At 36.3% G+C, this 26205-nt stretch overlaps 2 protein-coding genes across 2 annotated transcripts in view; one reads left to right on the plus strand and one right to left on the minus strand.

Moving 5' to 3' along the window:
- The window catches only part of LOC126977395 (acetyl-coenzyme A transporter 1), a 187959-nt gene that overhangs the window by 11463 nt on the left and 150291 nt on the right, over positions 1 to 26205 (plus strand). The window lies entirely within an intron of this gene.
- On the minus strand, positions 1285 to 14237 carry LOC126977380 (cationic amino acid transporter 4). Its single transcript, XM_050826144.1, has 6 exons — positions 13903 to 14237; positions 12514 to 12762; positions 11451 to 12430; positions 11165 to 11378; positions 8913 to 9074; positions 1285 to 7123 (listed from the first exon to the last, which is right to left on the minus strand). The coding sequence occupies exons 1-6, from the start codon at positions 14042 to 14044 to the stop codon at positions 6891 to 6893; spliced, it is 1980 nt and encodes a 659-aa protein (XP_050682101.1). The 5' UTR covers positions 14045 to 14237; the 3' UTR covers positions 1285 to 6890.

Here is a 26205-nt window from a genome sequence, read left to right on the forward strand (position 1 = left end):
ATTTCAGCGGAGGGGATCTGAGCAAGCACGTCATCAAATGCCGCTTGAACGCAGCCCATGAGGTGATCCGTTTCTGCGTTACCACTATGGGACCTGTAGACACACGCATAGATGCGGACGCGGTCCTCTAAATCTACGCGGAGCCAGAGAGTATACAGGCCCCTACCCTCAAAATTGCCGAGACGGCGACAGCAGATATCCTCCCTAACGTACACACATACCCCGGCATGAGGCAAAAAGTTGTGCTCAATTTTGTACCCGGGGTACGTTAAATATGACGTATCGCTAGGTCGAGATATCTGCGTCTCCGTAAGGAAACACAAGGCCGGCTGCGCCGTCTCAAGGTGGTGGTGGACGGCGATTAAATTGGAGTGAATTCCCCTGATATTGCAAAAGTCCACGTTGAGCGTGGAGCGGGGTGCCGTGGTGTTACTGCCTCGTTTGACCTCGGTCATGCGCGGTTCTGTGCCCACCCCAGAATACGAAGGGCGGCCCGAGCGAGAGTGCTCGGGGAGGGATTCTCCGGCTCTGGTAGAGCTGGTACCCTCCTGGGGTAATATCTTTTTACGGACCGCTCTCATAATTTGTGTGGGGGGGGGGAAGGGATGGCCTCCGGTCCTCGACACTAACCTATGCGAAACATAGCGGCACTAGGCCGCTACTTCACGCCGGTATTCTGTGCGAGTGTGGTAATTAACCCGGACGAGTCTGGCCCGATTGTGCTGACGTCATAAGACGGCAGCGTGACTCTCCCACTTCTAAAAAATCTTCTAAAAATTCTAAAAGATCCTGTAGATGAAGCCTGAGAGTTGAACGAAGCGTACAAGATTTTATTGTGATACGTCACTCGAACGGTTAGCTCAGTTGGAATAGCACTCGCACGGAACGCGGGAGATCGTAGGTGCGAGTCCCGCATCCTTCATAAAATTTTGTTTTCAAATTTTATTTGAACATTCGGGAAGTCACTGTCAATGTTACATGACAGATGTCAGTGTTGAAATTGTAACCTGTACTCTGATTTTTAATGAGATCGCAACAATTATAAGAAGCGCGTATACCTTTTTAAATGCCGGCAACGCTCCTGTGATTCCTCTGGTGTCTGGTGTTATAATGGACACGCTCGCTCGAGTTTATGTGATTATCAATAAAGTTTTTTTTTAATTGTGATACACTTTATTATAGTCCCTAGATATCACAATTACAAGCAACTTTATTCAACTTATTAATAGCGTAACTTATTATTAAGGCTGTAACTACTGTCAACTGGGAAGATAATAATATAACTTAAGTAACTTATTTTCTTTATTTACACATCAACATTTATGCTTAAACGTGCTACATAATATATTTCTAGAATAATTACATTTAATAGAACGATTAATAATGTTTGCTTAATTAATATTGAACATTCCAACAACTTAAAAAGTGTTGCTAAAAATATGGGATGGACCGAACTAAGAACGTTGTTTTATCTAATAATACACACTTATAATAAATCATGCGATTTTGTACTCCGCAACTGAGTGCAAAGAGGATGCTACGTAACAAGAGGCGGTACTGCCTAAGGCTAGGGTTACTATGGATGCGAGTTCTGACGAAAATTTGTTCTGACGAGTTCGTCCGAAATCCTCGTCAGAACAAGGCGTTTACACTGTGCGCGGTTTCTGTTATTCTGATAGTCAGTTCGTTTCTGCCGTCCAGCGAAGATGGACGAATTTGATGAATTTGATTTGACATCGATAAAGTAGGTCTTACTTCCGTTGATATTCCCGCGGTGGACTTTGAGTCCCTACAGAATGTGCCAGTTTCACGGAGATATAATCACTACGGAAGAAGTGCGAATGAGACTAGAGAAACCTTGAAAAATTATTTTGTTAGTCCAGCAGGTGAAATTCCGTTTCAATACAGCCTACTGTAATAATCTATAGCTCTACAAGTCATGTTCTTGATAGATAAAATGTAAACATTAATTCTTGTTGCTCATGTACCTAATTAATGTAAACCCCATATCAAAATAAAAAATTGTACTTCTTGCTAGTGTTGTTCTGTAGCAACTTTCTCCCACTTTTGCCGAGAAATATCTCTGTTGTGATATTTTTTGTCTCTCATATCCCACAAACACCTGTTCTCGTACACGAGACTGAGAAATTCGATGATACCAGGCGATGGTTTCTTCTGACGAATCCGTCAGAACTCGTATCTATAGTAACCCTAGCCTAAGTAAAAATTGAAATTTAGTCTAGTATGAAACGTGCAGTGATCTGAAATAAGTTTGAAATAGAAGTTATTACAGTACGGCGATTGGCGACGAAGTATAATCCGGCTAAATTTGAAAGCGATCAGTTGCTTAACTGCCGTTTTCAATAACGTATCTCTAGTTACATATATTGCTGTCACCGTTTGATGACAAGTATGACAAGATCATAACTATCCATAGTTATAGTCCAATGCTTTATGTCGATAGGTTATTGAAATGTAAGTAAGCGTAAAAGGATATATTTGTCTACCTCTAGTAAGTTAAACTAATGATAGATAGGTTATTGAAAACGGCCGTAAAATGTAATGGATTTCGGCTATCGCCATTTTTTACAAGATTATAACCGTCATCTGTCAACCTATCAGTCACTGCACGTTTCATACAATCGAGTGAATCGCTTTTCCTTAGAGTTTCGCTAGATGACTTAGAAGGAGAATGGAGACAAAAGTGACATGATCAATGTACACTCAATTCACGACATTTTTCAACAGATTTGCGAATAGATATAATAATTAACCATAAGGCGAAAAATTTTATCAAATATTTAAAATATTTCTCATAATAATTTATAAATAATTTAAGCGTTACATGTTATTTTGTTGATGAATGCTACATAATAAGTATTTTGTTAGTATTATTAACATTAAGAATACTTCGGGACGTCATAGACCACGTGTTGCGAGTGCGTTATGTTGCGTGGTTATTAAGTGGTGGAATAACATCCGCGTTACGACCGGGTGTGTTCAAAAACAAGATTGATGTTATTGAAGTTGTCAACTAAATTATATAAATATATCTTAGATCATTTATAAGTCTAGATAGTCTCTTGCTGTTAGACAACCTAAGGAGCAGGCCAGGAATATTAGTTTAGTATGCGTGACAAGCTATGTCTTACACTCGCGATTTGTATGTCACTTTGTGTTTTCTTATAAAATGACTCTGTCGACTGGATATCAACGATTCAGCTCATGTCACGGTAGATATATTTTTTACTAGCTGACCCGGCAAACGTTATATTGCCATATAAATTGCAGATTTATTTTATACTCACTTCACACTTATTTTATATTTTGGATAATTCACACTATAGTTTTATAAATTATAGCCTATTAGTTATTCTGGCGTGTAAGCTATATTATTATAAAGTTTCATCAAAATCCATTCAGTAGTTTTTGCGTTATAGAGGTACAAACATACATCCAGACATACAAACTTTCACATTTATAATATTAGTAGGATTATTATTTAGCTGATTGAAGTATAGGTCGATATAGCACTTTGTGTTAGTGAGCGTGAATTGCTCAAAAAGAGGTTAGTTCTACACTCAATTTTTTTTTCGACGTTTTCACAGTTGTAGTAGTGTGTCTAGACGTATAAAATGATCTAAGAAATATATCTTTGAATTAATATATGACTATCAGCTGCGCCGCTACAGGAGTCCATTGTCGGGCTACTGACAAGTGACAGCCAGCGCTACACTAGCGTGTGCCTATTTTACTGCTAGCGACATCTAGCGACAGTGATACACACCTAATTATTTTGTCACAATGTAATTAATTATGTTTAAGGCTTTCACTCTCTATTCTGTTCTGTTATTTCATGGCGTGGTGGTGGTTTGTTATCAATAAACTTTCATTGCATTCAGTTTTCATCTTAATTATTTGCGGTTCTTTTGATGTTGTTATTTGATGACATGGTTACACTTACTATCTTAGATAACTTATACGTCTAGATAGAGTCTCTTGGTGTTAGACAACCGATGTAAACAGGCCAGGTTTAATACTTTAGAGTGCGTGAATTGCTCAAAATAGAGGTTAGTTCTGAAGTCTATTTTTTTCGTCACGTTTTACAAAACTATCATATTCTATCTAGACGTATAAATGACCTTAGCTGGCTATAATTATTTGTATAATATCGTCTCATCGCCGCGAGCTTATAAACATTGCGAGCGTCTCGTAATATGATGATCGCTTGTCTGTGGCAATCTTTGTTTGTGCTACGAAGTAGTAAGCGTGGCCGATGTGCCGGACGGTAGCGATGACAGTTGCAACGTTCGGCTTGATATTGATCCGCTCCCGGCCATTAAATAATGTACAGAAATATTATAATAATGACATTCTGTTGAAATAGAGTTCATCACGCGGGGTTAATAATGCCTCAAGTGTACTTTATCATATAAAAATAAAATATTCAAACCAACCAAAGCGCTCAAACTACACGTGCGCAACACACAGTAAACAATATGTTATTTCTTTAAGTGATCTCGCTCACTCCTCGAATTGAATATACATTTAATATACATGTTACAATTAATTTAGTTTACACTAAAATTTATGGACGAAGTAGGATTACAACCGGCACAAAGGAGATGATGCCTCCAACGAATCAACCGCTGAAGTAAATGGAATAAGGTCCAGTATCCACCAAAGCGGTGAGGAGAGGAGATGTATTTTGATAAACAATCAGATTTCGCTATTTGTAAATCTCCTCTCCGCTTAGCTTCGGTGGAAATGAATCAAGCGGAGTGGAGAGGAGATTTTCTGACGTTTGCGACATTCGTTTTTTTTTGTTTCTTCTTTTATTATAAGGATAGGCAAAGGGTTCAAGCCCGTACAGCCGTATTCGTTTTTTAATTATTAATTGTCAAAGCCATCGTTGCAAGATTTATACAATATTGTTCTTTTACTAACGTAGAATAGTACGAGGAATCAATAATTTAAAGGATTTTTGCTTTGTTAGGCCAAAGAAGTATAACTTTTTACGTGCATACATAAGTACACCCTTTTTTTTATAGAATTTTGTGCCGCGATGAAGCGGCGCGGCAGAGCGGAGATGAGTGTGTAGGCGAGCGTGATAACGTCTTCCTTTCGAATACATCACTTGACTAATTTCGAGCTCTCACAGCTCACATCTCTCCGCTTTGGTGGTAATAACCTGACAGCTTCGCGGCTTAACTGCTCTCCTCTCCTCTCTGCTTCGGTGGAGACCGGGCCTTAGTGAGACCGAGATTGATGGACCACGCGGCATTCACATATGGCATAGTGGTTAAAGCGTTGGAAACGTAAACGTAACGCGCGTTCGAATCCCGACTCGTCTATACATTTAGATAGAAATCAAATTTGTATTTAAACCTTCAAAGATTCAGTTGTTATTAAGGAATAATTGTTAATCTATCCCCACATGTACATATTCTTATAACATTGTAATTATATTTACTTGTTTTAATAAAAAAAGTGTAACAAATGAATTATAAACATTGACGGCGACACATTTTTATTTAAGGTACATTCCTAGATTTTAAATATTTATGTGCGTTAAAAACTAAGATACCTATTACCTACATAATGTTATGAGACGAGAATTGTTGTGTGTGTTTATAGAAATAAAGAAATGAACACCATATTTTTTTTCTTTAGCACTGCACAGTATGCGCATTCAGCCAATAAGATAAATTAATTCAGTATTGTTTCATAAGAATAAATAAACAGTAAGTAGCAACTAGAAGTACCTACCTCCTTAGTCGTATACTATAGACGTGTTGAACTGGCGTACCTAATAATTTAAATTATCTAGTGTTTGATCAATTAGGATGTTTGATAACAATCTACTGGGAAGGCATTTGACCAGAAACAGTTGATGCACAATTAAACGGCTTAAATCCGTGTTTTGTTAAACAGTGTCCAACTTTTTAAACGACATCTAAGATGGAGTTTATCTTTTTCCATTACAAAACAGTGTTTAAATAAAGTGTCGTTGAGCACGACATAAAACGTGTTCAGGAACTTTTAAAAAGAACGGAACGCAACCTATCCATTAGAAAAGCTTCGACTAGTGTTTAAATATAAGCAGTATCTAAAGATTGTTTAACGTTAAATAACAAAAAGGCACAGACTTGTAATAGAACTTTTTTAAAACAAGTGCTCAACACATGTTTAACTTTTTTGTAAATAACACATAAACATTAAACAAAGCTTACATTCTGTAGGCTAACTTCTTTACATTCAATTTTTTTACAAAAACCTTTGCGAATAATAAATATCTGTTTTAAAAACAAGACATATAAATATCTATCTACTTTGTACGCATAATTTATCATGCCATGTTTGGGCTTTGTAAAATAAGTACTTAGTAATAATTAACCTTCTTAGTATAAGAGGTTTATAGATAAGTACAGTTTAACAATAAAGCGAAAAATGTAATTCAGACGTAAAAAACCAATAAAAAACATTCATAAGTCACGGACGAGTAAAAAAATAAGGACTCCGTGTCACCTTATATAGCAGTGAGGCACCAAAACAAGCCGGTAAACGTGTAAATACAAAGCCCCACGCATGCACTTACACTAATACAAGCCGATCGGCCGCCATTATGAGATTTGCCATCGTCTGTGACAGATCAGTTTGCGTCGCAATAAAATATTTTAAAAATGGCGTCGTGAGCTGTGAAAAACTGTAAAAACAATAATATAAAAGTATTTGTGGATATATGATTATTTAAGGGAAAAAAAATTGTGTAACTAGTATACCCCGTAACCGCACACACACTAGCATAAAGGTGCTTCACTTGCTAATATCACGGCGCGGAGTCCTATTTTACTAGTCCGTGTAATAAGTAATAAAAAATAACTTTAAAATCAGGGTTCCCGGCGTGCTAGCTCATCTTCACAGATGATCGGCTTGCGGTCGTCGCTCCTGCCGCGGCCGCGAACGAAGCGGCCCACTCGGCCCCCCATCCCTCCCACCGCGCTGGTATTGTCCACAGCTCCCCACCCACTGCGGCCACCACTGCCAGAACGAGACAGAAGACCGGCCACGCCTTCTCCTAATTTGCTGTGATGTATTCCATACAGGAAGTACAGCAATAGTCCTATAAAAATTGATAATTTTATAAGTGTACTTCTTCTAATATATAAAATTCTCGTGTCATGGTGTTAAACTTTGAACTCCTCCGAAACGGCTTAATTGGCTTGATTCTCATGAAATTTTGAGTGCATATTGGGTAGGTCTGAGAATCGGACAACATCTATTTTTCATCCCCCTAAATGTTAAAATTGGTCCACACGAATTTTATTTTTTTATTTTTTTGACATTTTTTTTTAAATTTGATTACGATTGAGCATTAAAAAATACATACAACTTCAAATTTTCACCCATCTACGATCAACAGTTACTTTTGTATCGTGATTTTAATATCGGCAATACAACGTTTGCTGGGTCAGCTAGTAACTTACATAAAAGTCATAAGTTTATCTAATCTAGCATGACGCTTCACCACTGGGTAAGTAATATGCAATACGACAAAAATAGTCTGGTCGGTAGGGTTTTATACCAACGCCATCTTTTGGATTTTAAAAAGTCAGAGCTATATCATTTAAACAAGTAGTTACATACACAAATAAAATTTGATAACAAAATTTAATGATCGATGCGGGACTCGAACCCACGACCTCTGGCGTTCCGTGCCAGTGCTCTGCCAACTGAGCTTACCGTTCGAGTGAAGTATCGCATAAAATCTTGTATGCTTTTTTCAACTCTCAGGTTGCGGCTTCATCCAAATGTAAAGAAGATCCTGTAGATATCGTAAACCCAAAATAGCGAAACTTACTAAGAAAAAAGCGATTCACTCAATTGACAGATGACGTTATATGCCGATACTTCACTCGAACGGTAAGCTCAGGAGGTCTACTCGCAAAATCGACAACGATACATTCGGAACGATACGATAACACTCCGAATATATCGCAACTACCCTACTTTAACAAATGTTCGAATTCCTTATCGTTTATCGTTACCATACACTAATATTTTGATTTTTTTACGATGTTAGTGTGAATGAAATATGTTCAAACCTAAATATTATCTGTGCTATGTCGCTGTTAGTTGTCAAAAGTCAAAACATTGTTTAGGCGCTAAGGACCATGCCAGACTCTGCACCACCAATTTGGTATCATTTACACATAATGTAAATGTTAAAAAAATATGTAATGAATATAATGTGACCATTTAAAATTGAATAAATAATACAAAACTCGCGGATAATAAAATGTAAAAAAAAGTAACTTAACCGTTCTCGTCGACTTCCTATTTCTCAGGCGGCCATTTGCATTATTTCTACGCATAAACGATCAACAAAATGACTTAGTAGTAAAATAATCCAGTTGAATAGTAAATCACATATAATTATTTCAATAATATTTATTAAGTATATATATTGTATGGTAAATATATCTATACAACTTGAAACGATAATAGCATCGACAGCCTAGAAGGTGTCGTTGAGATTATCGTAAAAGTGACGTTTGATTATTTGTGATTCGTCTCTGACATTTTCAACTAAGAGTAGGGTTAGAACCGATAATATCGAATAATGTTTCGTTCGTTCAATCATCGTTTCGAGATTGATTACGATGTAACAAAGAGTAGGATTGGGCACGACTAATGCCACGATTTATCGAATATCGATTTTAGGAGTAGGCCCCCAGTTCGCAGAGCACTGGCACGGAACGCCATAGGTCGTGGGTTCGAGTCCCGTATCGTTCATAAAATTTTATTTGTGTATTAATCCTAGTAGTGGGGTTATGACATTTAAAAAAAAACATAACAATTAGTTAGGTAGTTACATATTATAATAATATAAGGAATGATTCTTTTCTCACCAAATGTCATCCAGATAGCAAACCGCGCCCAAGTAAGTCTGTTGAGGTTGACCATCAATTCCACATTGAGCATGACACTGGCGGCTGGCAACAGCGGCACGTACGGAACTCGGAAGGGCAAACGAGTTGGGCTTTGTTGGTGAGCCCAGATTATAAACAAACCTAAAATATTTTGAAATAACATGAAACAGTTTATGACACTTCGCTACTTCAATTAATTTGGGAGCTAGCAGTACATAACGTATTCGTTAATGTAGGTGGTGGTATTTATTTTATTTTTCCCTTGTTTTAAATTATTTTAAAACTCGTTTTTGACCGCGCCCTAGACATACCTTGTCAGACAGGCAGAACCACCAAGGGTCCTTTAAGGGCTACGAATTGTTTCACTCGGACGAGGTACAGAACTCTTAAATATAGATGTGGCGTTCGGGTAGATGCTCTTGGGCGTCACAGCTTATCCTGCCTAAAATCGGCAGGCCGTATCAGTCGTCACGCCATCATTAATGAAGTCATCCCCAGGGCTTTTGCCGCTCTAAATATATCAGCTGTTTTAGAGCCCGCCGCGATGGCAAGCGTCCTAATGGAATGACGCTGATGGCTTGAGCACGGGGAAGACCGCTGGAGTGGGACGTGACTTGCGTCGATACTGTGGCTCCTTCCCATGTCCAAGTTACGTCAGTTGGTGCTTGGCCTGGTGCTTCGACTGCCAAAGATAGCAATTGTCGCAAATATTACATATCAATTATGTAATGTTCTAGTACCCTTTGTGCAAAATTGTCTTAATAATATTTTTGAGGTCGGTGTCAGCCAGCTCGAGAACCTGGGTTTTAAAATGATACTCAAATCGTTTTCTGTTCCCCACAATGCTTGGAGCCACGGTCATGTAATACAATGATAATGTTAAGCGGCGGCCATCTTGGACGTCAAAGATGATTACCAATTTGTTCTAAGTTACTATCCTAAGAACCTTGAAAGGCGGTCATCTTGAAATTCAAAAATTACCCAAAATTAGTTCTCTTTTACCCTAAGGATCTTAAAAACGCCTTATTCTTGGAATCTTATTTAAACGTGGCGATTTCATACTTAAACTTAATAATAGCGATTATTAAAAAAAAATGGTATAAAAAGTGATGTCCGATGTGCTTTTCTGTAACTCTGACACCGTGTGTCCTATGTTATAAACTTTAATATGTAGTTGAGATTACACAACACTCAATGTACAATATACAGTGGTGGTCATATAATTAAGAACTATTATTTACAGATTTTTTCAAAGGAAGAAGTATAACTAATGATTATTTATCGAGATTGTCAGATCTGGACCAAATTCCACATGGAAAGCACCAGCTTTCAAATAAAAAGTTATCAATATCGGTTCAACCAGTCCAAAGTTGAGATGAGATAACAAACTTAAAAAAACTAGAGTAATGTGGGGCACAATGTTACATGGGGTACACTGTTCCAGTGCAAGTATCTATGTTTCTGACATTTATTTTTACAATTGTGGTATACAGTTTTCACAACCTCATAAGCGGCCATCTTTAAACAGTTGTAATCACTTCGGTCCGTACCGCGTTTTAGAAAAAAACAAAAATCGAATTTATGTGATCAAAATTAGAAAAAATCAGATCATATTTATTATTTTGTTTCTTGGTGTATTATGTAAAGGTAAGTGATAGTGATTGAAAATTGTGGTACTAAATAATTATCACATGCACCTCGTAATAAGGCATAGCAATGAACGACAAAATAAGTATTCATTAATAGAATAGTAACTTAACTTTAGGTACTTCTACATCAAAAAATATAGATTTGGAAGTAATCACCAACAAACATATGCTTAAATCTTGACTTGCATCTTATGGTAAAAGTACTATTACGATCGGTTCAGTAGAATTAATATAATTGTTGATATATATATATAGATTGTTGGTATAGACTATGACACGCGCAAAATGGTACGTTTGAGCAGCTGAAATATTATGTTGCCCGAAAAAAAATATTTTTTAAATTCAAAGAGAATGTTCTTATCAATAATTTGGTGTGTTTGATAACTCTTAGGATGTAAAAAATCTAATTAAAGTAGGTACTTTTACATGAATAATTATACCCTATAAAGCATACAAGCACAACTGTATATATAACATATTATTCATTCCACTATTCAGAGAAATTCGTTTAATATCTACATATAAGATTGACTTTTGAAAATTTTAAACCACAAATATTTTAAAAATTAAAAAGAAACTTACAGGCCACTACGATTAAGCTGAGCACTATGTCCGGGACAATCATCCAAATTGAAGTTGATTTGGATAAAAGATTGTGTGCGCTAAGAGCTGCCGCTGCCACTGTGAAGATGTAAACGCAAGTGGAGACAGCGCTACCCGGAGCCCTTCCTCCGACTAGAGGCTCGAGCCACGCGTAATGCGGTCTCAATCTACCCACCGTCAAACTCTCGAACATCTACAAAAAATATTTGGTTTTGAATATTGGCAGAAGAAGAAATACCTACCTAAATAAGACATTTGCACATACTTCTGATGATGAAGATTCCACATCTGTTCCGGGAGTTCCTGTAGGCGAGCTGTCTTCGCGATCTCCGGGGGAGTCTAATTGTGGAATCCCAAAGTCTTTTTCTTCTGATACAGGGGTTGGCCGATAGCGCAGTATTATCACTGCAGCGCTTACTATAGTGTATGCCAATAATGTTCCAATTGACATGAACTCAACAAGCTTTTCTAAGTCAAATAATAATGCTATAAACGCTGAAGACAGTCCAGATATAATGAGATTTGAGATCGGTATTTGAGCTTTGTTGTTAATATTGCTCAGGAAACCAAACAACAAACCATCAGCAGACATTGCATAGAGGCATCTCGGCAGTGAGAATAGTGATCCTAATAGTGTTGTGGTCATTCCACACACTGCGCCAACTGCGACGGCATACTTGGCCCAATCCGCATGCACAGCACCTAAAGCCGCCGGCAATGCAGCCTCGGGATTAATACTCGTATATGGTACCATCAAAGTTAGAGCAAGCGCTACAAGAATGTACCCGATACCCACTACAGCCATTGAAAGAATTGTTGCTGTCGGAATAGATCGTGATGGATCTTTAGCTTCTTCACTAGATGCTGATATACTATCGAATCCCACAAACGCATAGAAACATGTTGCAGCTCCAGTTAAAACGCCTCCAAGGCCAAAAGGCATAAATCCACCATGTTTAACAGACCAGTTACTAATATCAGCGTAATAAAATCCAAGAAAAATCACAAGAGATATAACCAGAAGATTTAAAATTGTGAGACCGTTATTAATGTAAGCTGAGGTTTTAACACCAACTGCTAATGTCAATGATGCGACTATACAAATTACGAAAGCTAAAATATCTGGATATCTGCTCAACAGTGTTTCATGCATTTCACCGGTCACTGATATTGTTGCATTACTTATTGCTCCATCCAACAGAGCGTCCAGATAGCCCGACCAGGCTCGTGCTACTGAAGCGGCACCTGCAAATATTAAATATGGGAATGTATTATTATTTTATTGAGTTTAACTAATAAAACTTAGCTATAAAGTTCTTATAACTTACCAATCATGTACTCTAGAATTATATTCCAACCAATAATAAAGGCCCAAAATTCACCAATGCTGACATAAGTGTAGGCATATGCACTACCAGCCCTCGGAATTCTTGTCCCAAATTCAGCATAGCACAGAGCAGCCAGAGTAGAAGTAATACCAGCGAGAAGAAAGCTTAATGCCGTAGCCGGCCCTGCCATATGCCGAGCAACTGTGCCCGTTAAAACATATATTCCTGCTCCTACCATATGCCCCACACCTAAAGGCCAATTAAAATTTCGTAAACATTTTTTTTTAAATTATTGAGACTTTGGTGAGACTCGTAAATCGGTGGTGTTACCGACTAGATTCGAACCATTCGGACGTCCTTCATCAGAGTTGGCGATTACGTCCCGTCTCATACTAGTCGATACCAACACCGATGAACCGTCAGAAACGCCGATATCTAACACAAATATTGTATATTCATTTGTAACAAGGCATAAAAAGGCATTTATTTTCTCAAAATTCCTGTCATTGTCATTTCCAATATACTAGAAACAAATGCCGCTCTGAGAGAGAAGAAGTAGCGCAAGAAACTCTCCTAGCATTCTTTTTTGCGCTCTTTTTAATAAAGTATACAATATTGTACTGTCATTGTTACTGCTTTAAAATAATCATAATCTGGTCCCAGGCTGTTCCCGTGCGTCAATAATGTATGCTTTGAATTGAGCCTGCATTAATTGTTGATAAGCTCCTAGTTATTGAGTGTTGTTCAATAATTTACAAAAATGTATTTTGAAAAAATGAAATTTGTAGCTGCTGAAGCAAAAGTTTCTCAATTTTTTTTTATGGAATAGGAGGACAAACGAACGTACGGGTCACCTGGTGTTAAGTGATCACCGCCGCCCACATTCTCTTGCAACACCAGAGGAATCACAAGAGCGTTGCCGGCCTTAAATATAAACAGGCAGCACTGAAATAGGCCTAAAATTAGCAGGGTCATAAGAACTGCCCGATTAAAACAAAGGTGTAACTTTGCCGTATTTCATGAAGTCAGGGAACACACCCTCATCTATGCATCCGTCAAATATTATTGCCAATTCAGGTGCTATAATGTCAAGTATGTTTTCACAATGTTAGTCGAATGGCTCTATAGGTCCTTTAATTTTTTAGATTAATTGATTTGAAGATTTTTAGTATAACGCTACCTTTAACATACTTAAAATTCAAATCAATGGAACATACCGGTTGTGTAATTTAAACATATCCAGTGCTGCTTTTGCTGAAGAGTTTTAGGTCTTTGGTCGTAATAATTGGGATTTCAAATAATTCATCAAATTCGTTTGCAATTTCTATTTCTGAATTTATAACGCGAATTTTCGAATTTATAATAATAATAATAACAGTAAAAACTTACCCAATAGCGTAATATCAATAGTGCTGAGACATCTGTTCAGCGGGGTATCTAACGAATCTCCATAAATTGGTTTTCTTCGATTCATTTTATGACAAAACCCTGAAAGCACATGGCCCAAGATCTTGTGCCTGGCACCAGGCATTTTCACTATAAAAAAATAAATCGCTAAATGCTTACAAATACAATATTTTTCACTTATACAATCACAAAATCGAAAAGAGGTTCATTTATTACGTTTTTTTTCTATTATTGTCAAATTTGAATTAGTTTTAGAAAGGTGTTCAGGTTTTATTTGGAAACATTTATTTTAGCTGGTCTTCACCAGCTGGCTACTGTGCTGCTAGCTTTCCAAATAGATATCTTAGATAAGTTTAATTTCGGCGCGCGCAGACGATCGATGGCGAACGATTTATTTAGGTGGAGTACACAAGCAACAGAATATATTCAACATTCCTTTGGGACACAGCTTGCTTATTACAAGAGGCTTTATTATTCAATTTGGTGAGGTTTTCGAATCCCTCATCACTTGCAAGGCTAAACAACAGTCCGTATACTAAATATGTGGGTGCTAGGAATATAGGATCAAACGACGGGCCACGTTGTCCCCCTATGCTCGGAAGGTTCCGTTCGTTAGCGATAATTTAATCTAAGACAATTCTTGTTTCCAATTATATTTATAAGTTCGATAAATAATAAAATAATCTATACCCATTAAATTATTTATTGAAACACTCGACTGAAAAAATTGTCCATTTTATTTGGAAAATAATTTAGCTAGGGGTCCTCTACTCTTTCTCTGCCCCGAGGCCTCCAGAACTCTGCCTCTGCCCCCTGACCAGAAATTCGGCATTGACTCTCTTCTTGCTAGTCATGAAGTATCGACGATGTCTCTCACGACAAGTGGGAGGCTATTTTGCTTATGGGTACCACAACAGCGCCTATTTCTGCCGTGAAGCAGTAATGTGTAAGCATTACTGTGTTTCGGTCTGAAGGGTGTCGTAACAAGTGAACATAATGAGCAAATGAGACTTAACATCTTATGTCTCAAGGTGACGAGGGCAATTGTATTGCCGCTCAGAATTTTTGTGTTTTTCAAGAATCCTGAGCGACACTGCATTCTAATAGGCAGGGCGTATTAATTACCACCAACTGAACGGCCTGCTCGTCTCGTCGATTATTTTAATTAAAAAAAAGGGGAACGCTGAACTCTTGGCTATATTCGTCAGTCGTCACACTCGACTGTAAGTGACGGCAAACCGTGTGACTCACCCGGCCGAATGCGTTACGGCCCTTTTTACATTGGACAATGGACACCATGATTTTAGTTAAAATCTTATTTATGTATACTGAGGATACACACGACACGACAAAATAAATTTTATTGAATTTGAACTATCAATAATGAATATTCATTTAATATATTGTACTCATATGGTAATTACAGATGTAGTTTTAAAGTTAGGTACAGCATATTATAAGAGGGAAACCCTATTATAAGAGGGTATGATATATATCATTTATGATTGGATTAAATAACATGAATATGTGCTTCCTGAAGTGTTTTTTTAATAATAATGTGTAATAAAAGTGTTATAAGCAGGTATTTAGGATTTTTTGTGGGAGTCCATTATAAATATATATGTAACTGAACACTGTCAATATTTGTGAAAAATGTGTGGAAAATCCAAAAAAGCACGCCTCAGCATCTCGTTAATCTTGTTATTAACATTAGAAAATGTTAGGAAAAAAAATTAATACCTACTTGAAGATAAAAACCAGGAATAATTCATTAATCGAAGTATTAGAGGTAGCCGTTTGAACTATTAATATTCGTCACTTAAAATATAAACAGATCGCAAAAAAGTCTAAGCAACATGTACTAATTTAAATTTTAGGATGGTTTTTCACATTATAACGTTGTATTTTTAACCGACTTCAAAAAGGAGGAGGTTATCAATTCGGTATTTTTTTTATGTATGTACACCGATTACTCTGGGATTTATGATCCGATTTACGTAATTCTTATTTAGTTCGATGCAGAATAGATGCCATTTGCTCCATTCTTATGATATACTGCTTACTTTAGCTCAATTTTTAATATGAGTATATATTATTCTTTATCTTACATATCCTCGAAAATATTGAGAGCACCTGGATTGATCGTTGGGTAAAGTTTAATTTTTATGGGTCATCAAAATCAACAAACGAAAAATGTGACGCATTTCCCTCAGTAAGTTTTTGTGAGTAATAATTAAACGTCAGTGAATTAAACGCTCATATCCATTGCGCAATGTGTTAATTTAGAATATTAAAAAATATTCCGGTACGACAATTGTTTCGACCAATTTCCCTGACACATTACACCTATCCACACACAGACGTCCAGAAAAAAATATTTTTAATGTTATTATTTAAAAATATTTGTTCTTTTTCAAAGTCTATGCATAGGTATTAGAGGAATAAGTAATGATGTATCAAATAAAATAAGTATGACTTGGAATGTTATTATCTGGAAGAGTGAAAGACTGACATTTTGAATATAATCTATCAGTAAACAAAACAATAATTCAACTGAGCTGGATATTTATTCCATGTTGTTTTGTATGACACCAACTTGTGCATTTAACTCTCCTATGAGAATTACATTGTTTTTTACAACAACAACAAACCTATCCCCCACTACGGCCGGTCGCCGCGGGAGCATTAGTCCAATACCCTCTAGCAAATCGAAAAAAATTTAATTATAAATATATCAACATTAAACAAAAGAACATTACGAACTGCCGAATCCTTATTCAAACTGGAGACAGCTTAAGAATACTTAAATTGGGGCATCCTCGGTATCCGTGAAATGAGGAGGCCCCAGGAAGCAATTGAATAGAGACCTGAGTACATAATGTATATTTAAAGGATTCTAAAGGAGAAGCAGGTGGCCAAAACGGCGTGAGATTCTTATTGAAAAACAACTCAAAAACCAAATTCTTGACCTAATTGGCATTTCTGATAGGATAGCAGTTCTCAACATGAAAATACCCAGCTATCACAAAACGTGGACAGTCATATAAACATACGCGCCAACGAAACAAGCTGATGAGCAATCAATTGAAAACTTTTAGGGGGACTTTTCTGGAGTGGTTACAAAATTTACAAAAAATAAACAGTGTAATTCTCATGGGAGACTTAAATATACAAGTTGGTGTCCAAGTTATTCTCTGCAGTACTTGAAAAAAAAATAACTTAAACTAGATTGTGATCCACATGGGCCTCAACATAGATGGTAAGAAACTAATTCACCTCAGATTTGCTGATGAAATCGTATTATTTGAAGAAGATCCAAAGAAACTTTAAGGTATTATCGAGTCATTATGCAAGGAAAGCGAAAAAGAACACCACAAAAACAAAATTAATGACCAATTGAATAAAAACGGAAATTAACATAAATACGACCTTCCTAGAATATGTAGAGCTTGGCCAAATAATATTTCCGGTAGACCTCACAAGCAAAGGAATAAATACAAGAATAACCAATGGAAAGATATTTGTCTATGAAGGAAGTTCACTCATCTCAGCATTACCATAAAAAGAAAAATATGTGACACATGTATCCTACCCTGCATTACATACTCTATTTGTTAAGAAAAAGTTCGTAAATAAATCTTAATATGATGAAACGGTATGAGATTATAGGAATTAACAATAAAATAATATTAATTAACTTACACAGTGGCAAACAATATCAATTTCAAATCTATAGCGAATTGAATGTTCAAAATTTTTGAACTGGTCGATATTAGGTAGTTCCATCCATAGCATATTTTACGATTTCTACGTTATAAAAAGGTTAGATTCGTATTTTGTCAAGAAAAATCAATTAAGAAATAGGTAGTAAAATCTATAATTTTTTTTATCAATAAATAATGGTAAATCAGATTATTATAAAAAACACATCAAAAACGGCTCATCCGTTTCTTAGGAGTTTAGTCACATTTATATTACACAATATCAACGCGGTTCAATACAGGTATCACAAAAATATTTTTTCTAATCCGACTGGTAGGTACCTACTTGTAGAGATAAGCGCACTTAAAGAAACAAAATAATCCATCCAGAGATATACGTATATACAAATAAAATCATCAAAATCGGTGTCGTCGTTTTAGAGTTTTCGTATTCGGTGTCCGTCAAACACAGCACAAATAACTCCGCGCGTGCGAGAGATATTCGAATATTATACCTACTGACAGACCACTTAGATTGTTTGAATACTAACCCGCCCTTGCAATTCTTCATTCGATTTACTCGTTTCCACAGAAAGAAAAACAATTGAAAAATACGTGTAAGCTACAATTAACTATATATTGTTTCTTTTTTTTTCAATATATTTCAAGTTTCATTTAGTTAGGTACCTTAAAATAAAAACCAGCCAGATACATTTTATTTCAAATTTATACAAACCATATGCAAAAATACTTTCGCGATCTATTATTGGGGTACTTCTTACTGTTCACGATTTATACTAAGGGATTGGTGTAAGGGTGAAGAAAGTGTAATGAAACCTAAACCCAGTCTTGTCTTCAGTTCCAGAGGGTTAGGGTTCGCTTCCCAGTCGGGGAAGTCTGTTGTGTTACGAACGCGAAATGTTTTTTTTTCATGTTATAATATATATTTTCATATTAATTTCAATATATAACGTTATTATTATATTCTATTATTCAAGATAAAAGAAAACGGAGTTCTAATTAGTTGCTAGAACAAAGAGTCTAGGACGTGTTTAAACATATTTAAAAAAATCGGCGGGCGGCGGACGACATGACATGTCGAACTGCCATTCAATAGTTGTAACTTGTAATGTGCGACAATCTGTATCAATATCTTTTTAAATTAATACAATCGATATTTTAAAATCTGGATCAGTGAAGACTTGCTTTTAATTAAGTTTAATTCAAAGTATTTCTTTTAATACTGACGAGTTATATTAACGATTTAGAGTCAACTTTGTGATCTATTGAGATAATTCTACGATTTCATGTTTCCACATCACTTAATCGCTTGATCATATCCTGAATTTAAACATATATTTATTTTAACGTGATTGATATTCATTTTATTTATTTATTTAATACAATGTAACATTATAGATTAACATTAATCTAAAGCGTTATCAAACATACGACACTAAAGAAAGAAAACAATCAAAATTATAAAACTAGGTATGTTATTATATAGAACTTAGAGGCATCAATAATGCTCTCAAATCTTTTCTTGCATTCTTTGACCAGACATCCCATCGAGCTGGCAAATAAATCACACTGTGGTGCTACTTCAAGTACAGAGTTTAGAAGACCATGGCTCGTATTACATGCGTGTACCTACTTATGCGCTTGAGTGCGTGCAGGCGGCTGTGCTAATAGTGCGTGTCGCCGGCCGCCGTGCGCGTACGTACGAGTATTAGGTATGTATTGATTGTTGATTCATTTCAATATCTTGCTAAGCAATTTGAGGTGGGGTCACATGAGCAACTAAAGGGTAGGGCACCACAGTTATTGGGCATAGTTAAGAGCATCGGTTGCTTTGGATATTACAATAGATACTTCTATTTTGGTATGTCGTATTCTTTAAATTTCCTTAGCATTATTTATTTTTGAAGCGAAACTTCTTTAGAATCATTGTGATTTTTAACTCGATTTAACGAAAAAGCGAGACGATAGAGACACAAACAGGTAAATTACCTATAGGATTCAGCCGGCAAGAGAATGAGATAGGAAGCATTATACAGTGTTTTGGTACCAGGCGATCATATTTGAAGAAGAGATTGTCTTATTTAAGGACGCGTTTTCGAATCCGACAAAAATAAGATATTTTTCGGTAGAGTTAGTGATGAAATTAAACTAAGTCTAACAAAACTAAAAATTGCCATATTTACATAGATTACTTCTTTATCTCCAATTAGCGGGAAATGATTGCTTTGAAAATTTGATATTTTATGTCGTAAAAACGATTATCCGTAACCTCTTCACACAAAATTGACGAAATGGGGCTTCATTTAGGATCAGTTTTCTGCTACCACTTACACAATTTTGGCTCTTAAAAATTTTGTAAGGAAAGCAGATATAATATTTTCAAAAACACGGGAAATGAATTAATGAATATCTAATAAATAATCTCAGAAAAAAATAAAAATGAATCGTCTAAAATTCATATATATTTCTGATAAGCATGAGCTTTAAAGTGTGGTATTAAGGGTTATTTTATTTTGTCACTCCGTACGCATTGCACAGAAAGATCTATCGAAATAACCTCAGTCCGCGCTCGGCCGCCGTCGTGGGTAGACCCTGTGGCGGTTGTAAGCAGCAGCTCGTACTCGGAAAGATCGCTGTACGAACATGAATATTTTTTATAAGCTATACAATACTGTCTTTGATACTTTACATATTTTTTACGCAGTCAGATTTTCTTTATTGTTTCTGTATTTTTTTTGAAGAATTAGTGATTTATAAGTTCATCTCTAATAATGGTCTATATTAAATCAAAATCCAAGATGGCGCCGATGAAATTTACCAACATCTCTTCATGGATGTCATTTTCATGGTTTTCGGGGTCAACAATAACGAATATCGGGTCAAAATCGAAATCCAAGATGGCGCCGATGAAATTTACCAACTTCTCTTCATGGGTGTCATTTTCATGGTTTTCGGGGTCAACAATAACGAATATCGGGTCAAAATCGAAATCCAAGATGGCGCCGATGAAATTTACCAACTTCTCTTCATGGGTGTCATTTTCATGGTTTTCGGGGTCAATAATAACGAATATCGGGTCAAAATCGAAATCCAAGATGGCGCCGATGAAAGTTACCAAATTCTCTTCATGGGTGTCATTTTCATGGTTTTCGGGGTCAACAATAACGAATATCGGGTCAAAATCGAAATCCAAGATGGCGCCGATGAAATTTACCAACTTCTCTTCATGGGTGTCATTTTCATGGTTTTCGGGGTCAACAATAACGAATATCGGGTCAAAATCGAAATCCAAGATGGCGCCGATGAAATTTACCAACTTCTCTTCATGAGTGTCATTTTCATGGTTTTCGGGGTCAATAATAACGAATATCGGGTCAAAATCGAAATCCAAGATGGCGCCGATGAAAGTTACCAACTTCTCTTCATGGGTGTCATTTTCATGGTTTTCGGGGTCAACAATAACGAATATCGGGTCAAAATCGAAATCCAAGATGGCGCCGATGAAATTTACCAACTTCTCTTCATGGGTGTCATTTTCATGGTTTTCGGGGTCAACAATAACGAATATCGGGTCAAAATCGAAATCCAAGATGGCGCCGATGAAATTTACCAACTTCTCTTCATGGGTGTCATTTTCATGGTTTTCGGGGTCAACAATAACGAATATCGGGTCAAAATCGAAATCCAAGATGGCGCCGATGAAATTTACCAACTTCTCTTCATGGGTGTCATTTTCATGGTTTTCGGGGTCAATAATAACGAATATCGGGTCAAAATCGAAATCCAAGATGGTGCCGATGAAAGTTACCAACTTCTCTTCATGGGTGTCATTTTCATGGTTTTCGGGGTCAACAATAACGAATATCGGGTCAAAATCGAAATCCAAGATGGCGCCGATGAAATTTACCAACTTCTCTTCATGGGTGTCAATTTCATGGCTTTCGGGGTCAACAATAACGAATATCGGGTCAAAATCGAAATCCAAGATGGCGCCGATGAAATTTACCAACTTCTCTTCATGGATGTCATTTTCATGGTTTTCGGAGTCAACAATAACGAATATCAAGTCAAAATCGAAATCCAAGATGGCGCCGATGAAATTTACCAACTTCTCTTCATGAGTGTCATTTTCATGGTCTTCGGGGTCAATAATAACGAATATCGGGTCAAAATCGAAATCCAAGATGGCGCCTGTGAAATTTACCAACATCTCTTCATGGGTGTCATTTTCATGTTTTTTTAATAATATTAATTTATAATTAAATACTTTATTTGGTTCAAAAATACAGAAATCTTATTACTAATAACAATATTATGGACATTACAGAACCAAAATGGTGTCTTATCAGCATTATGTTGGGAATTTTACTTCTCAACGCTGGTATTCTCTAGACACCGAGACACAGACTTTGAGAATTAAATATTTATATATTTATAATCCCCCAAGTCTACTGCTGCCATAAACATTGGCAATAAATTTATATAAGTATATATATATATATATTCATTTTATTTTTTGTATATATATACAAAAAATAAAATTAAATCTGTTAGTAACTAATACACTTCTCAATTTAAGGAAAATATTAATAACATAACATTAAATCATAATATCATAACATTGGTAAGTAATCGGAAATTTTTTTCTTATAAGTAAAATAACAATAGGTTTGAATAAATACTAGATAAGTCATAACTTTGACCTTTTAAACAAAATAAAATATATCCATAAGACATCAATAAATCAGCTATAAAACCCAATGATGTTCTATACACATATAAATAAATAAATTTAAATGTTTTATAAAAAAATGGCTGTGTCGTAAATCCTATTACTCCACTGATGAATATCTAAATGATCGGACAGCCTGAGACTAGATTGTGATTATTTTATAGCGATAGAAATGACTGTACAATATTCTATATTTTTATTGAAAAGAGCGCAAAAAAAGAAAGCTGGGAGAGTTTCTTGCGCCGCTTCTTCTCTCTCAGAGCGCCATTTGTTTCCGAAGCGGTAGTAGTATCTAGTAGTTATTAGAAATGACACCAAAAAGAATTCTAAAGGAATCAATTTTGAGAAAATAATTAATGCCTTTTACATAAAAGCCTATGAAACTTACCCACTCCTTTACATGGGTGTCATTTTCATGGATTTTGCGGTCAACAATAACGAATAGCGGGCCTAAATCGAAATCCATGATGGCACCTATGAAATCTACAAAATTTTCTTCATGGGTGTCATTTACATTGTCAAAATTAGAATTCATTCATAAACTTAAATTATCTTATAAAAGGCCTGTCTAACAATAAATAAATAACATGCTAAATTAATTCTTCATTCCCTAAATATAGAAATATTTACGTTTCGACTTTTCACTCACAATATGTACAAAACACATTCCGTTACCAATCTAATTAAAAAATCTCAAATTTTGATGTTGAAAGACCTATCTAATTGTTCTCTGCACCCTCGATAACTTCGGATACGATACCCATATTGTTGAAATCATAATTTTTCGCGGCGGCCATCTTGGATTTAAAAAAACTGCGTTTACTGCACACGACGTTATGCGACAGAATTGCCATCTAAAATTCTAATATTTAACTACTAAACGAATACATCAACCAATTATCAAAAATACATAGGTATTAAAAAATCAAACTTGCTAAAGTATCAAATTCATTTGATTCCCGCAATTAACTTTAAGTACGTGTATGTGTTTGAGCGGTGTCAGTGTAGTAGTGCGATTCGATACCTCTCTGTTTTGAGAACGCGTCCTTAAGACGCAAGTATACCATTATTCTGACGTCATGCGCAAAGAGAATATAATCACTACGTTTGTCATGCGCTCGACGTAATACTACATAGACACCAGGAGAACATAAATATGGTAGCAGTGATAGTAATGTCTTTTATAGCGGTTGAAATCATGTGTCATCCTAGCAACATGTACCAAGACTTCATAAATGCTATTTAGAGGCATAACGTAGATTTTTGGGAAAGGAAGAGGTAGCTACCACGCGTGAGTCGAGTTCGTAAATTCTAATTCTAATTATTGCTAATTTGATTACAGGAGTTTTCTTTTCTCTTTTGGGTTGTGGACTTTTTTATGTTTGGTAAGATTAGTAATTAACAATTAACACAGACTTCCGTCTTACATTTTACTAAAAACTTAATTATGGATATTTCTCCCCCGGAACCTCCGGATATTCCCCCACTCACCAGGTCAAAACGGCGTATACATACAAATAACTCAGAAGACAACGCTGCAAAAAAACTATTACTGATACGGACCTGGCTTCTGCCTCCATTCAGAATGTATATTGTGACCCAAGTTTAGTTATTGGTTGTAAACAATATACGGATCTTGATAAAGGACCAGTTATTATCCATGTTTCTCGTATCGAGGAAGACCTAACTATAAACTAAAAAGTGCATTAAATTCGTTCAACTACTGCATAGGCATAAAATTGTAAATATTTGCCCTGACGGCATCAAAAAAGTCGGTAGAAATAAAATATCCGTAACATTCAAATCATCTGGTGATGCAAACAAATTTTTAGATAGCCCTGTATTATCTGCCAACAAATATACAGCAACAATCCCAAACTTTAACATAACCAAGATGGGTATAGTCCGCCGAGTTACTGTGCACTTATTCATGAATGAGTTTGTAGAGTCAGTCAGTCTTCCCACTGGTTGTGGTAAGATTTTAAAGGCTCGCAGATTCAACAGAAAGGTCATTGAGGAAGGTAAAGTTACTTGGTTACCTACTCAAACAATTGTAATAACTTTCCATGGTCAAGTGCTTCCCGAAAAAATATTCATCTTCCATAATTACCTTCCTGTTGAAACCTATCTCTTCCCTACAATCCAATGCCTTAACTGCTGCCGATTTGGCCACATCAAAACTGTATGCAGATCTAACCCAAGATGTTTCAAATGTACTCAAGCTCATGCTGGCAGCTCATGTGACATAACTGAAAAATATGCTATTTGTATTAATTGTTCAGGACAACACTTTGCCATAAACAAGGAATGCCCTGAACAGGGCAGACAAAAAACAATAAAAATCATTATGTCCCAACAGAACATTTCCTATGAGGAGGCCTCAAATCGTTGCCCAAAGGTGACTCAGAAATTCTACGTAACCCCTCTGTATCCCATAACTACTCCACAATTCACATGAGCCAGACACCGAATCCTTCTTCCACAGTCAGCTTTACGAAAACTGTATTTTCATCTCCACGTTCCAAACCCCTATTAAGTAAACCTTATGATCGAGCTGCTCACCAAGCTATCATTGCTGATGTACCTTCAGCCTTCCCGAATGGCTCTGCCCTAAACCACCTTGTAACTTTTTCTTCATCATCACAGGATGACAACCTCTTGGAGGTCCTCCTGTCAATCTTACTCTCTTTGATAACCAAGAACAATATTAGCCTACCGTCCAACGTTGCCCATCAACTATCACAAATCTTGTCTATTTGTAAAATTCATGGCCCCAGTGTCCAATCTTCAATGGAACACCAGAAGCCTCCGTCCTAAGAAGCCCAGCCTTATACACCTAATTAATAAGTATCTTCCTTCTGCCATCGCCATCTCTGAGACATGGCTGGTCCCTGGAGCTCACTTCAGGGTCCCCGGCTATATGTACCTTAGGGTGATAGAGCAGAAAGTGTTGGTGCGGGCTGCGCCTTATTTATAAGACGCACCCTTCCCTTTTCCCCAATTATCCTTCCTAATCCCCATCCTGGTATAAATATTGTTGCAGCAAAGGTAATGAACATCTCCATGGTCTCAATATATGTGCCTCATCCCCAGTCAACTATGATTGCAGATTTTCTGCTTTTGTTATCTTCTATTCCCCCTCCTATTATTATAATGGGAGACTTTAATGCTCATCATCCTTCATGAGGTTCAAGTTACACTGACTATTTTGGCCTTTCTCTATTGGATGTATTTGATGAGATCAATCTCTGCATTATCAATGATGGCTCTCCAACCCGCAGGGTTCCTTCTCAGAATCCCAAAAGTGCGGTTGATCTCACCTTATGTTCTCCGTGTCTGGCTCGTCTCCTTTCTTGGAATATCTTACATAATTCCCATGGAAGTGACCATTTTCCTATCATCATCTCTATCATTGACAAAGTAATTCCATCCCTAAAAATTTCCCCACCTCTTAATTACTTGATGCAAATTGGCTTAAATATTCTTCTTGTCTACATAAAAAATTGCTGAGTTTCCAGTGACCAAACATATTAATGCAGTAGATAATTATAATAAATTAGCAAATGCTATGATTACTTGTGCTGACAACAACTTCCCTTAAAATAACCTGGTTTAAATAAGATTTAAACTCTGAGTGCACTACTGCTGCTAAAGAAAGGAAATTAGCAGAAAAAAAATTACATTAGAAACATGTCTGTGTCGAACTTTATTTATTATAAAAAGTGGCGGCCAAGGCTGCCCAAATGAGCATTTAAATATTTAGTTTAATTTTTGCCTGAATTTAAAACCTAGCACTCCATCCTCAAATGTCTGGAAACAAATTAAAAATTT

Source organism: Leptidea sinapis, chromosome 45, assembly GCF_905404315.1.
Source record: "Leptidea sinapis chromosome 45, ilLepSina1.1, whole genome shotgun sequence".
Classification (NCBI taxonomy): Eukaryota; Metazoa; Arthropoda; class Insecta; order Lepidoptera; family Pieridae; genus Leptidea; species Leptidea sinapis.

Bases quoted from the DNA above. Each gene is read 5' to 3' on its own strand.
- LOC126977380 (XM_050826144.1), bottom strand. From the start codon at position 14,044: ATGCCTGGTGCCAGGCACAAGATCTTGGGCCATGTGCTTTCAGGGTTT. The intron at 12,763-13,902 runs GTAAGTTTTTAC...ATTGGCCTTTAG, and splicing joins TATTGATATTACGCTATTGG to GTGTGGGGCATATGGTAGGA. The intron at 7,124-8,912 runs GTGAGAAAAGAA...CAATTTTTATAG, and splicing joins TGCTATCTGGATGACATTTG to GACTATTGCTGTACTTCCTG.